Genomic DNA, 11,553 nt, shown 5'->3' with positions numbered 1-11,553 from the left:
AATCACGGTTGTTTTAAATTCCCAGTCTGTTAATTCCAAGATCCCTGCCAGGTCTGGTTCTGGTGTCTGCTCATTTTGTTCAAAGCATGTTTTTTTGCTTTTCAGTATGCCTCATACTTTTTACTTCATGGCCAAACATGATGTCCTGGGTAAAAGGAACTGCTGTAAATAGGCCCTTAGCAATGTGATGAGGGCACATGATCTGTGGTGTGACCAGGTCTGTCTTCTAGTGCACCTCTCCTCCTGGACTGTGAACTTCACACTGCTTCTCAGCCACCTGACTACGCCCTCACACACATACTCCCCTAGGGGAGACAGGATGGCTGGAGGGGGCTTGAGGTGGGTATTTCCCTTGTTCAGGTCAGTTAGGCTCCGGGTAAGGAGCTTCTCCTGAGGACAGGCCTTGTTAAGCACAGAGTGCTCCGGGACACATGGGTGGCTCAATTGGTTGAGAGTCTAACTTCGTATCATGTCATGATCTTACAGTTTGTGGGTTCAAGCCCTGTGTCAGGCTCTGTGCTGAAAGCTCAGAGTCTGGAGCCTGCTTCAGATTCTGTGTCTCCCCCTCTCTCCCTGCCCCTCCCCAGCTCACACTCTGTCTCTCTCTCAAAAATAAACATTAAAAAAAAAAAAAGAACAGAGTGCTCTGGTGTGTTTCCAAATGGTCCTCCCTTCCCCCTATCCCCTACCACCTGCTAGATGCAGGAAAGAATCTTTCTCTGAAATTCACTGTGAGAAGCAGGTTGAGCTCCTGAAGATCAAAGTCACGAAAGTTGAGGAGGTAGCGGGGCTTGATGACTGGATCCCTCTGGAGTTTTTTGTTTTGTTTTTTTTTTTTTTAACTCTCAGAGCTGTCCACACTGAGCCTCCAGCAATCTGCCAGTCATTAGGCAGGTTTCCTTTCCCTAGGTCGGTTCCATTATCAGTTTCCAGGAAGTTGTGGCTCTCTGTATTTGTTTGTTGGTCTCTCCAAGTTGAGGCGCAATGGTCTGCTGTGACCTCACCGCTCTTAACGCATCCAAGAAGAGCTGTTGCCTCCTTCTGCATGTTCAGTTCTGGTGTCTCCTTCTCATTTACTTCAGGTCCAAACTTCAGGGGGCTACCCCAGCAGTGAACTAGGAACAACTCGATCTCCTTACCAGGACATTAAGGCTCCTTTTCAGCCACAGCCCTGGTGCAATACCCTCAAGATCCACTCCTCCTCCTCCCCCGGTAGTTCCACGCCAGGCCTTGCAATTATTATTACTACTTCTTCCCTTACCAGAGACGAAATCCCCTGCTCAGGCGGGGCGGTCTTAGGGACTGAGTCACTGGTCTAGAAACAGTGAGGGAAGGCGGGGCAGAGCTAGACAAACGGCATCTCCTGCGGCACCTGCCTCACGTATGGTCTTTGTATGGTCACATGTCTCTTTCAGGAAATGGCCGCTATCCTTCAGCTAGGGGGCGGGGCTGCTTCTGGCTGCTCGGAGCGTTCAGGGAACACTGCGGACGAAAGTCCGTCTTTACTCCAGGTCTCAGTCCCTTTCCTTCCTGACAAAGGCCCTGACTTTGGCAAAGGACACCGGCCACCGACGCAGCTTGTGTCCTCCACAGCTCCGCCACTCACGCACAAGAGCATCCTGGCTCTGAACGTCCGCACAGTCTATGAAGTAGCTGCAGATCAGTCTCCTTAAACTGTACATGGTCTCTGGTTTTACACAAGCTGATGGTTGGCCGATGAATCTTTTTTTTTTTTTAAGGCTTGTCACAGTTAACAGAAGCCGGTCCACTAAACACGCCCCATAATTACCACTGACTCCAGCCTCCAATGCGGTACAGCTTTCACATGACCCAACATGACCCCTCCTGGACCTCACCCGAACCCACCACAGGCAAGTTTTGGTCATGATGACACTTATCACACTGGTTTCGTTTCCAAGACCCATTTGGAGGCTCTGCTTTTTTAAGGCCATGTCTGGTACCAAATGCTTAGTCTGGGTCACTGCCCAAGTCAAGGCCTGAGACAAGGACTCATGGCTGGTAGATTATCCGGGAAGTGGTCCAACAGGGAAGGACTGGGGAGAGTAAGCAAGGAAGGGAAGGACTGACCACAGTCACGAGGTCAGGAGGTCGGGAGGCATCGTCCCACTGGTGTGTTTTGTCAAGTGGCCGAGTAACTACCAGAGGCGCCCACCTGAGGGTCAGATGGGGTAGCGTCTTCTCCTCGGTTCCTGTCCCCCCACGGCTGTGGGTCGCCGGGGAGGCATTAAGTCCTCACTTTTGGGGTGCACATACTTGCACTTGAAGTGCACATACTTCAAGGATGAGTGGGCTAATATTCTAAACTGATTGTATTTTGTAGGCTTGAATTTACATGATTTGGGAGACCAAGAAATCACAGAAACAATTAAGACCAACTTCGGGGCACCTGGGTGGCTCAGTTGGTTAAGCGTCCGATTACGGCTCAGGTCATGATCTCAGGGCTCTTGAGTTCGAGTCCCACGGTCGGTTCTTGCTGACAGCTCGGAGTCTGGAGCCTGACCTGGACTCTGGTCTCCCTCTCTCTGCCCCACCTCCCACCTGCACTCTGTCTCTCAAAAATGAGTAAATGTTAAAAAATATATTTTTTAAGACCAAGTTGAATATTCTAGAACACTGCATTCCCTGATGTTTATTTAACAACTGCTAAGGATGGCTCTGTTTCTGCTGGAGGAATCACTGGGTCTCTCTGAGACAATATTTTTCCAAGTCTTTCCCAGCCTCTGCCATCAGTTTTCTCCTCTTTTATTCTGAAAGTTGCGATAATCACACATTTCCAAAAAATGCTCACTAGGTGTTCCATTTCATATGTGATATACATTAAAAATTTTTTTTTAATTTTATTTAAGACAGAGAATATGTGAGTTGGGGGGGGGGTGCAGAGAGAGAGGGAGACAGAGAATCCCAAGCAGGCTCCGCGCGGGCAGTGTGCAGAGTCTCACAGAGGGCTTGAACCCAGAAACTATGGGATCATGAGCTGAGCCGACATCAAGAGTCGGACACTTAACCGCCTGAGCCCCCAGGCGCCCCTGTGACGTGCACTTCTTCCAGGGAGGGGTGGCCCTCAGGAAAGGCGGTGGCAGAGGCAGATGTAACACGTTTCTCACCTCCATTTTCACAGTAACCGCTCAGCCAGCCAGTCCGGCTGGGCCACGGTCATACACCCAGCCTGGCAACCCCTCGTCCGTCCGAGGTCTTTAATCATCAAGACTGAAGCTTCTAAACTGGACTCAAAGACTAGCTGCATCTTGACCATGGTCACTGTTCCATCACGGGCAGGAGCAGGCTGATGTGCTGGGAGCACTGTCATGGGGCCTGGAGGGACAATCACTGGAAAAACATTTAAGGAAAATGAAAACCCAGGCTGTGTAGTCAAGAGGGCAGCAGCTCCAAGGCCACGTCCAGGAGAAGGTGCCGTGCCAGGACTTCTGGGGCCGGTCTGTGTCCGCTTCGGCTCACATTATGTTCCTTCCGCGAGGCATTACATTCCGAATTCCTCACCCTACTTGTCTGACCGAAATGCAGAGAGCAAATGCCACGGCTGAAACACTCACCCCTCACGAATCAGTCCTTCCCCAGGGCTCTGTAAGAGTGATTGGGGAGTTTCAGTTTGGAAAAAATACAAAGATTGCTCAACCTGTGAGCGCACTGAATTCCAGCACGCTGTGCTGTGAGTCGAACCCAGGCTTACGGGAGCCTTCTGGGGCCATCAAGAACGGCCTTCCCTTCTGTCCCCAGAGTGCGAAGACAGGCTGAGTAATCAGATGACAACACCTCGCTAGCAGCTTTCTCCATGCTGATAAAACAAGGAAGCCTTATGAAACACCAGGGAGCGGTTATAAAATACAAAGCAATTTCAAAACGAGTGATAAGAAAGCTCTGGCTAAGGGCCGAAGGGGCCGCCCAGCACCCTGACCCTACGGTGCTTGGTGTGGGTTTCTTGGGAGGGCAGGGAGCAAAAACTGGGCTTCCCCAGGACTGAGGAAGGTTCCCGGCCAGGCAGAAGCCACGGGTATGTAACCTGGAGCAGATGCCTCCCTTCTCTCCCTCAGGAGCACCATGTCCACAAGAATGAACCGTTGTGTGTGTTTCTTATTTTGAAAGCTCTACAAGGGAAAACATTTTCACAAAATACGTTACCATAAGCATTTCCTTGAAGTCATTTTTCTGGCAGGTCCTTATTCTAGTGTTTCTGTTGTTATTGTTTTGAACTCCTGCAGCGGGAGACAAAGGAGCCTCCCTGGAGAGGCTCGACCAGGGAGGGCCCCTCGGACCGGCTCTGGGCTCCACTGCCAATGCTAGACGAGAGCCAGCCTTCCCAGGGGCTCCGCGGACGGCGCCTCGGCTCACCGCCGAAGAACTGCAGCCGTACCAAACCAGACTGGAAAACAGACTTTAATTGTACGTGTACAAACGTCACCTCAAGTTTACAGCCGATAAAAACGATATATACAAACCGCAGCTCAGAAAAGGAAAAGAAACACGCAGCCCGCGTGGACGTGTGAGTCACCCCAGGAATCCGACTTTCTGTCTCTTGGGCCCCAGGCTTTCTTCCTTCTGTAGAATGCTCTGCAGGGAGGAGTGCAGCACCTTGCCCACTCGCTTGCCAGTCTGCGGGGCAGAAGAAAGCACACACCCCTTGTGAGGCACACACACACTCAGACCCAGAAAGCTTCACTGCTACCCCAGCAGGTCCAAGCAGTACTCCTCAAACTGCCTCAAGGGACTTTTATTTAATTAAACAAGTCCATACAAAAACAACCTCCAAACAACAACTATAATACAAGTTACCTTCCGGAAAAATCTCCATATAAAAAACAGAAGCCGAGGAGAACGCCTCCCCCCAGGGCACAGGCCGCCAGCAGGAAGCAGCAAAACTGTACAGCAGACCTGATCTGCTTACTGCCAAGCCCGCGGTGCTGTAGGGAGGAGGCAGAGGAGGCCATGGGGAGTCTGTCTAATGAAGGAAGAGACGGTTTTGGGGACACGTTTGAACAAGCAGTTTCTCATTCACCTGCTGCCGAATCTCTAAGCAGGACTGCTCAGAAAGGACCAAGCTGATGCCTGCGTAGGGTCCTTGGTCTCACCGCCAAGAAGACAGATGCTAAAGGCATGGCATGTGGGGATCAAGACGCGTCAAGAAGTAAGACAATCCATAGAGTTCCTAATTAGCCCCTACACCGGAGACACAAGAAGGCTGCTCAAAAAAACTCACATTAATATGCAAAAATATTTCTTTATGAAACTGTTATTCTGTGTTTGAGCTCATGAATTTTTTTTTTTAATGTTTATTTTTGAGAGAGAGAAAGAGCAGGGGAAAGGAGGGACAGAGAGAGGGGGATCTGAAGTCGGCTCTGCCCTGACAGCACAGAGCTTGATGCAGGGCTGGAACTCACGAACCGTGAGATCATGACCTGAGCCGAAGCCGGACGCTGAACCAACTGAGTCACCCAGGCGTCTATTTTAAGATTATGATGATGGGGCGCCTGGGTGGCTCAGTTGGTTGAGCATCCAGCTTCAGCTCAGGTCTTGATCTCACGGTTCATGGGTTCGAGCCCCGCGTCGGGCTCTGTGCTGACAGCTAGCTCAGAGCCTGGAGCCTGTCTTCAGATTCTGTGTCTCCCTCTCTCTCTCTAACCCTCCCCTGCTCATGCTGTCTCTCTCTCAAAAATAAATAAAAAAATAAAAAACATTAAAAAAATTTTTTATAAAGAAAAAAAATAAGACTTTGATGAACCAACCACAAGTCTCCACCTCGTTGAGGCTTCCACGCTCCCACAGCAGTTTTAGTTCAACTGCGCTGCCGGTTCCACTCTGGGCAATGTCAGGGAGAAAAGTCCCTCATCCCGATCCTCACAGTTCCAAGGACCCTCTTCCCTGGCCCCTAACTGGAACACAGGATGAGAGAGACTCCAAGTATTACTGGAAATTCACACGAAAAGATCTCATTCCAAAAATGTGAAGTGATCAATTGTATGAAATGCAAAGTCAGAGCTAAGGTCCAAAGTGAACAGAAAGGGTTTTACCATAAACATGAGAGAAAGAAAAATGGTCAGAGTCCATCGGATAGGGGTACTGATCATTCATATAAATGAAGGTGGAGAACAGGGCCACGGGGCTGTGCCCCCCGAAGCTAGGTGTGCAGAGCTCATCCGCGAGCCCCAGAGAGGACACAGCTCGGCTCACCAGCCAGGCTCTGGTTCTCAGACCCAACCTCAGCAGCCCTGGTGTGTGAGGTCAACAGAGCCCCGTGTGGCTGCGGCGGGGCGGCTCTGGAGCACAGTCTGGTTGGATCCTAGCGCCAGCACCACGAGCTGGGAAACCCGGAGGCAGGTTACCTGTCTGCTACACGTCTCAGTGTCCACGTCTGCAAAACTAAGGGTAATGACAGTGCCTCCCCACAGGAAGGCTGAGGACTAAATGACATAATAGTTGGGGCGCCTGGGTGGCTCAGCCTGTTCAATGTCTTGACTTCGGCTCAGGTCATGATCTCGTGGTCTCGTGACCTAGTGAGTTCCAGCCCTGCATCAGGCTCGCTGCTGTCAGTGCAGAGCTGGCTTCAAATCCTCTGTCCCCATCTCTCTGCTCCTCCCCGACCTGTGCTCTCCCAAAAATAAATAAGAAATGAGTAAGTAAATGACATAATATGTTTGAAGACCTAAACACAGGGCATCTTGTAAGCGCCCGATAAATTGTCGTCATTACTTGCTACTTTTGCTCTTTTACATCCTGGGATTCTCGTAAGATTCTCCTGGAGGAGGGGATAGGGGTGGGGGATAAGAGTCTCCTTCCACGACTCTGCCTGAGAGGCAGAGCTTATGAAGCATCTTAAGGGTTTTTGTTTTTAAAAACTAACCGCTGTGCGGGGCGAGAGACACCCGGGCTCGGGCCGACCACCCGTGACGAGGTGCCCACGGGGCCTCCCAACACACTCAGCGGTGGCCCCAGACCACTGTTCCCTGCTTCCTGGGATGCGCTGCTGTGGCGCGCCAGGGCGTCTTCATGCCGGAGTTCTGGACACCCTACATACTGCGCATTTGTGCTTTCAAGTAAGGCGACCGAAAGAGAAAGTGGACTTTAAATGCTTCATGTCCTCAGTGAAAAGCCAGTGTGTCCAGGCATGAAGGAAGAGTGTGCATGGCAACCTGGCCTGCTAGGAAGCAGGACTCTGGACGTGAGTTGTGATGCGCTGGTTACCTAAAGCAAAACATCCGGGTCCAGCTAACTGTTCCTGGCGAGACAGTCAGTCAGTCAGTGTCAGAGTCCTCAAAGATTTCTGGAACGTCAAGGCGGACGTGGGGGAAGGGGAGTCTGGGAAGACACAGGTGGTCCCTGCTACAAGCCGGCCTTTCAGGCCAGTAAGGGGGCCACGCCCATCGCCCTACTGGTTGGTGCTGCCTGACAGCCTGAAACCCGGGGGGAGTGACCCACCCCAAGGCAGCTGGGTTTCCTGTTTGTCTCCTTTTGAACACTTCTAGAGCCATGAAGACATGGGGAGACATCATCCTTCTGTCCCTGGCCCCACTTTTCTCATTCCCGTCCAAGGACAGGGAGCAGTCAGGCAGGACCCCAGTTCCCTCATCAGATTACAAAGGCCTGTTAGTTGCAAGCAATTCCATGTTATCAGTCCAACACTCTCATCTATTTCATCTAGAACCATGGACATGCAGGACCAGCCAGGGAGAGGACAAGGGATGATTACCGACAGGTTCCTCACCCTCCAGTGCACAGCCCCCAGGGCCACCGCCCTTAGCCAGGTCATAGAAGTCAGCTCACACCAGCTGTCCCCCAAGCTCTAAGTCTGGGGTCAGCGGTGCAAAGGGAGCACTGCATCCTCAGTGTGACCGAAGGGGTAAGAGGCGGCGGCACACACTCCCACACAGGTGCCTGCACCTGCCTCGGGGCCGAGCCTCACCTCCATCATCTCGAAGATGCTCTCCGGGTCCAGGCTGCCCTTCCCCACTTTCCTCATGCACGTCACGACTCCCTTGCTGGTCACGGCCACCAGCAAGCTGGCCAGGGAGCAGGCCTCCTCCTGCAGAGTAGCGTCCACTACGTGCCGGTAGCCAATCTGCAAGGTCAGGGCAGCAGAGTACACTTGTGGGTAACACGCCCCCGGGGCCCACCCGCGACAGCCTCGTGGAGGGACCATCTCCATCAGCCAAGAACCCGCAGGACCCATTCCACATCTTATCCTAGATTTTGCTCATAAGGAAAACACGTGAAGCAACGTTCAGCAGCTCTACCACAGGCCACTCTGCAAGCAGAGCGATGAAAGCAGAAAAAGGAAATCCGGGGTGGGAGTGGGTTAGAGCCCTCGTTCAGAGGCCAGCCAAGTCAGAGGCCACCAGACGTCTCCACGAGAGGGGCCCAGGGAGAAAGTGACGTGCGAGGCCACACGGATGTGTCATTGAGGGCAAAGATGAATCATGAGGGTGCGAGCTAAGACACATGCTCAAAAAGGAGTCAAGTGCAGATGGCTTTGGTCAGTCCCACGTTTCACTAACCACCCCCCGCCCCCACAACCCTGGTTCGTGAAGTGACTTCAGTGGACTCAAACCTGACCCACATGGTCCTGTTTTTACATGAGTCCTGTGTGGAGTCAGGGACTATCTCAGCCAACACAGCCCGGTCTGCTCAGCCTTGGGCAGTGCCGGGGACACGGCAGCTGCGGCCCAGGCTTGGGTTCCACAGGTCTCGGCGCTAACGTAAAAAGCACACTTGACCCAACAGATGCCCAGGTCCTGCTCCAACCCCTCATTTCACAGATGCGGGCACTGCCGCCCACAGAGGGGACAGCAATCGCCCTGCCCCCTCCCCGTTACTACTCATCAGCACAGAGGGGATTAAGGGAAATGTGCACACAGGGGGTTTCAGTGAAATGCCTCATACGGAGGAGCTTCGCAAACTCTGGCTACCGTTACCATGGCGCACCCGCGCTGCCCTGAGCCGCCATCAGTGAAAACAATCAAAAATAAAATTAAATGAAAAAAAGTTGCTCAGACTGTGGCTTCTAACATAACCAGATTGTTGGATTTGGATTGAAGCTACTTCTGTATGATTTGTGAAGCTGTAACTCCTCAATCTATTAAGTAACCTTAATGGGGGGGGTTGAAGGACACTTGCAAGGAAGTCAAAAACCACCAGCTATGACCACATACCTTGCACAGGGTGACAATGCAGGGGACATTCTCCACACTTAGCCGGATGCAGTCATAAGGGTCATCTGAGAGTTCAATGTCCTTGGACCCCTCTTCGTCCTCTAGAACACGCACCCTTGGTATCCTGGAAGCAGAAGCACAATCAAAATCCCCACTTGCAGTGAGGAAGAAAGAGAACTTCTTTTTCTTGAGATCGAGAATTGGGGTCAGAATTCCTGTGCCTCCCAAGAGAAGTCATACTCGGCTTGTACTTTGTCACTTCATCCCTACCATCCCCGACAAGGGTGCACAGGCAACACTGCAGAGCAGTGGAAGGAGGTCTTTTTTTTTTTTCACACTATTTATTTTTGAGAGCCAAAGCACAGTGGGGGAGGGGCAGAGAGAATGAGACACAGAATTTGAAGCAGGCTCCAGGCTCTGAGCTGTCAGCACAGAGGCCGATGTGGGGCTCGAACTCACACCGTGAGGTCATGACCTAAGCCATTGGGTGACTGACTGAGTCACCCAGGCACCCCCAAAGGAGGTCTTTTTAAAAATGACGTTTGGTCAATCAGACATGCACATGGGGGGAAAAAAGGAATCTTAATCCCTACCTCATACCATATATAAAAATCCATACCAAATGGACTACAGAGATAAAGGGGAAAGATAAAACAATAAAGCTTTTAGAAGAGAAACTAAAACCCTAAAACTAATTTCATGACCTTGGAGTAGACAAAGATTTCTTGAACAGGACACAAAAGGGCTTACCGTAACAGGAGAAAAAAAATGATAGGTTCCGTTGTGCTGAGAACTGCAAACTTCTGAAGAATTATAAAATCCGGCACACAGATTTTTATATTGCACCGTTGATGAACAAGGCAAAGAATCTTCACCTCAGAGTGAATCCCTTCATGCTTAAATTACACAGGGTGTGAGGGACTTGTGAGTGAATGGGATGAGTTATTTTGTGATGAGTTACAGGACATTCTTTTAGGTCTTTATCTTGTTACTTTCATGCAGAAATTCGTTTGTTAGTCAGAAACTCTTCTTTGACACTGGAGGCCTTTATATCCAAGATATTCTGAATATGTAAAATTATGTGTGCTTATGAAATACACTACAGTAAAATAATACCCTATATTTGGGTAATCCTTTAGAGTTTATTGGAATCCTTCCACATTGATTATTTCATTGAAAAAAAAAAGCAATGAAATTGATAGCGTTGGACATTTGAATTGCCTGTTACTGGGTTATGTTCTTCAAAGACAGAAAAGGACAGACAAAGCCATGGTCAATGCTGTCCCCCTCTCCCCATCCTCAGAGTCTAACACTAACTGACACAAGGAGGGACTCATTTACTGCCTAAGATTTAATCACTCGTTCAAGGTCACAGGCAGTAACAACTGGTGGAGCAAAGACTGACTGCAGGCCTTTGGGCCCAGGAGCAGCGTGTGCTCTGCACCCCTGCTGGCGTCAGCATCTGCCTACATGAAGGCAGAGAGGCTGGAAAACCAAAGAATGTACGTGTGTCCGTATAATCTCTGCAACTGACCAACCTTTCCACTTTTAACCTCTTGGCAGTACACAGATGACGAAGATAAAGCCTGGCTCACTAAGAACTTAGGCAAGTGCGGAGGAGTCCCTGTCCATAACACCGTCAATGTGTCGGTCTGCTCCATATTTAGATACACACTAATCCAAATTAACATCTTTAGAGCCATGGAAGTGAAGAACGTGTTCCCAAAGGTACTAAGAAATGCCACTAAGGCTGATGAGAAAGCCTGAGGGCTAAGAGAACATCAATAGCTAACATTCCATTATTCTGGAAAGAGCTATTTAAGCTAGTAGAGACACCCCAAAGCAGGGTGGGGTGGGGGGGTAGTCTCCAGTGTTGTCAAAAGGGATAACCCTGACCTCTTTAATTTCATTGGCCAGGGCCTCTGCACACAAGCTGCACTTATTGATGGATTATTTTTTATCTGGACTAAAGGGATATTTGGAATGGAATGATTTTCCCACATCATGCTGCTGCTCTACTTTCAGAAGCGCATGTGTAATCAGCACGAAGCAGAATAAAACATCTTCTCAACGGCCCTCTGTATGTTTCAAAACTTAAAAAAATATATACATATGAACTTCTATTTGTCAAAAGACATCATTTAGAAGCTAAAAAGAGAATCCAGAATGGAGAAAAATATTTGCAAATGTGTGTACACTCACACATGTACATATAAGCTGGCATATTATGTAAAAAATTCCTACCAGACATAAAAGACAACCTAACAGAAGAAAAGGCCAAAAAACTGGAACAGGACTTCATAAAAGAGGCTATTCAAGCAGTCAATAAACATACGAGACGGTACTCAACTTAAATATTCATCAAGGAAATGCA

At 49.9% G+C, this 11,553-nt stretch overlaps 1 protein-coding gene across 1 annotated transcript in view; it reads right to left on the bottom strand.

Moving 5' to 3' along the window:
- Positions 1-4,436: 4,436 nt before the first annotated feature.
- EXOSC7 (exosome component 7) overlaps positions 4,437-11,553 on the bottom strand; it is a 35,669-nt gene continuing 28,552 nt past the window's right edge. Inside the window, exons 6-8 of the mRNA XM_029917245.1 lie at positions 9,180-9,303; positions 7,934-8,089; positions 4,437-4,629 (exon numbers count right to left, since the gene is read on the bottom strand). Of these exons, the coding sequence (XP_029773105.1) occupies positions 4,525-4,629; positions 7,934-8,089; positions 9,180-9,303 (385 nt within the window). The 3' untranslated portion in view covers positions 4,437-4,524. The remainder of the gene's footprint in view (positions 4,630-7,933; positions 8,090-9,179; positions 9,304-11,553) is intronic.

This window comes from Suricata suricatta, chromosome 12, assembly GCF_006229205.1.
Source record: "Suricata suricatta isolate VVHF042 chromosome 12, meerkat_22Aug2017_6uvM2_HiC, whole genome shotgun sequence".
NCBI lineage: Eukaryota > Metazoa > Chordata > Mammalia > Carnivora > Herpestidae > Suricata > Suricata suricatta.
The sequence above is the reverse complement of the archived record's forward strand: the minus strand, read 5'-3'. Positions and strand labels throughout refer to the sequence as shown.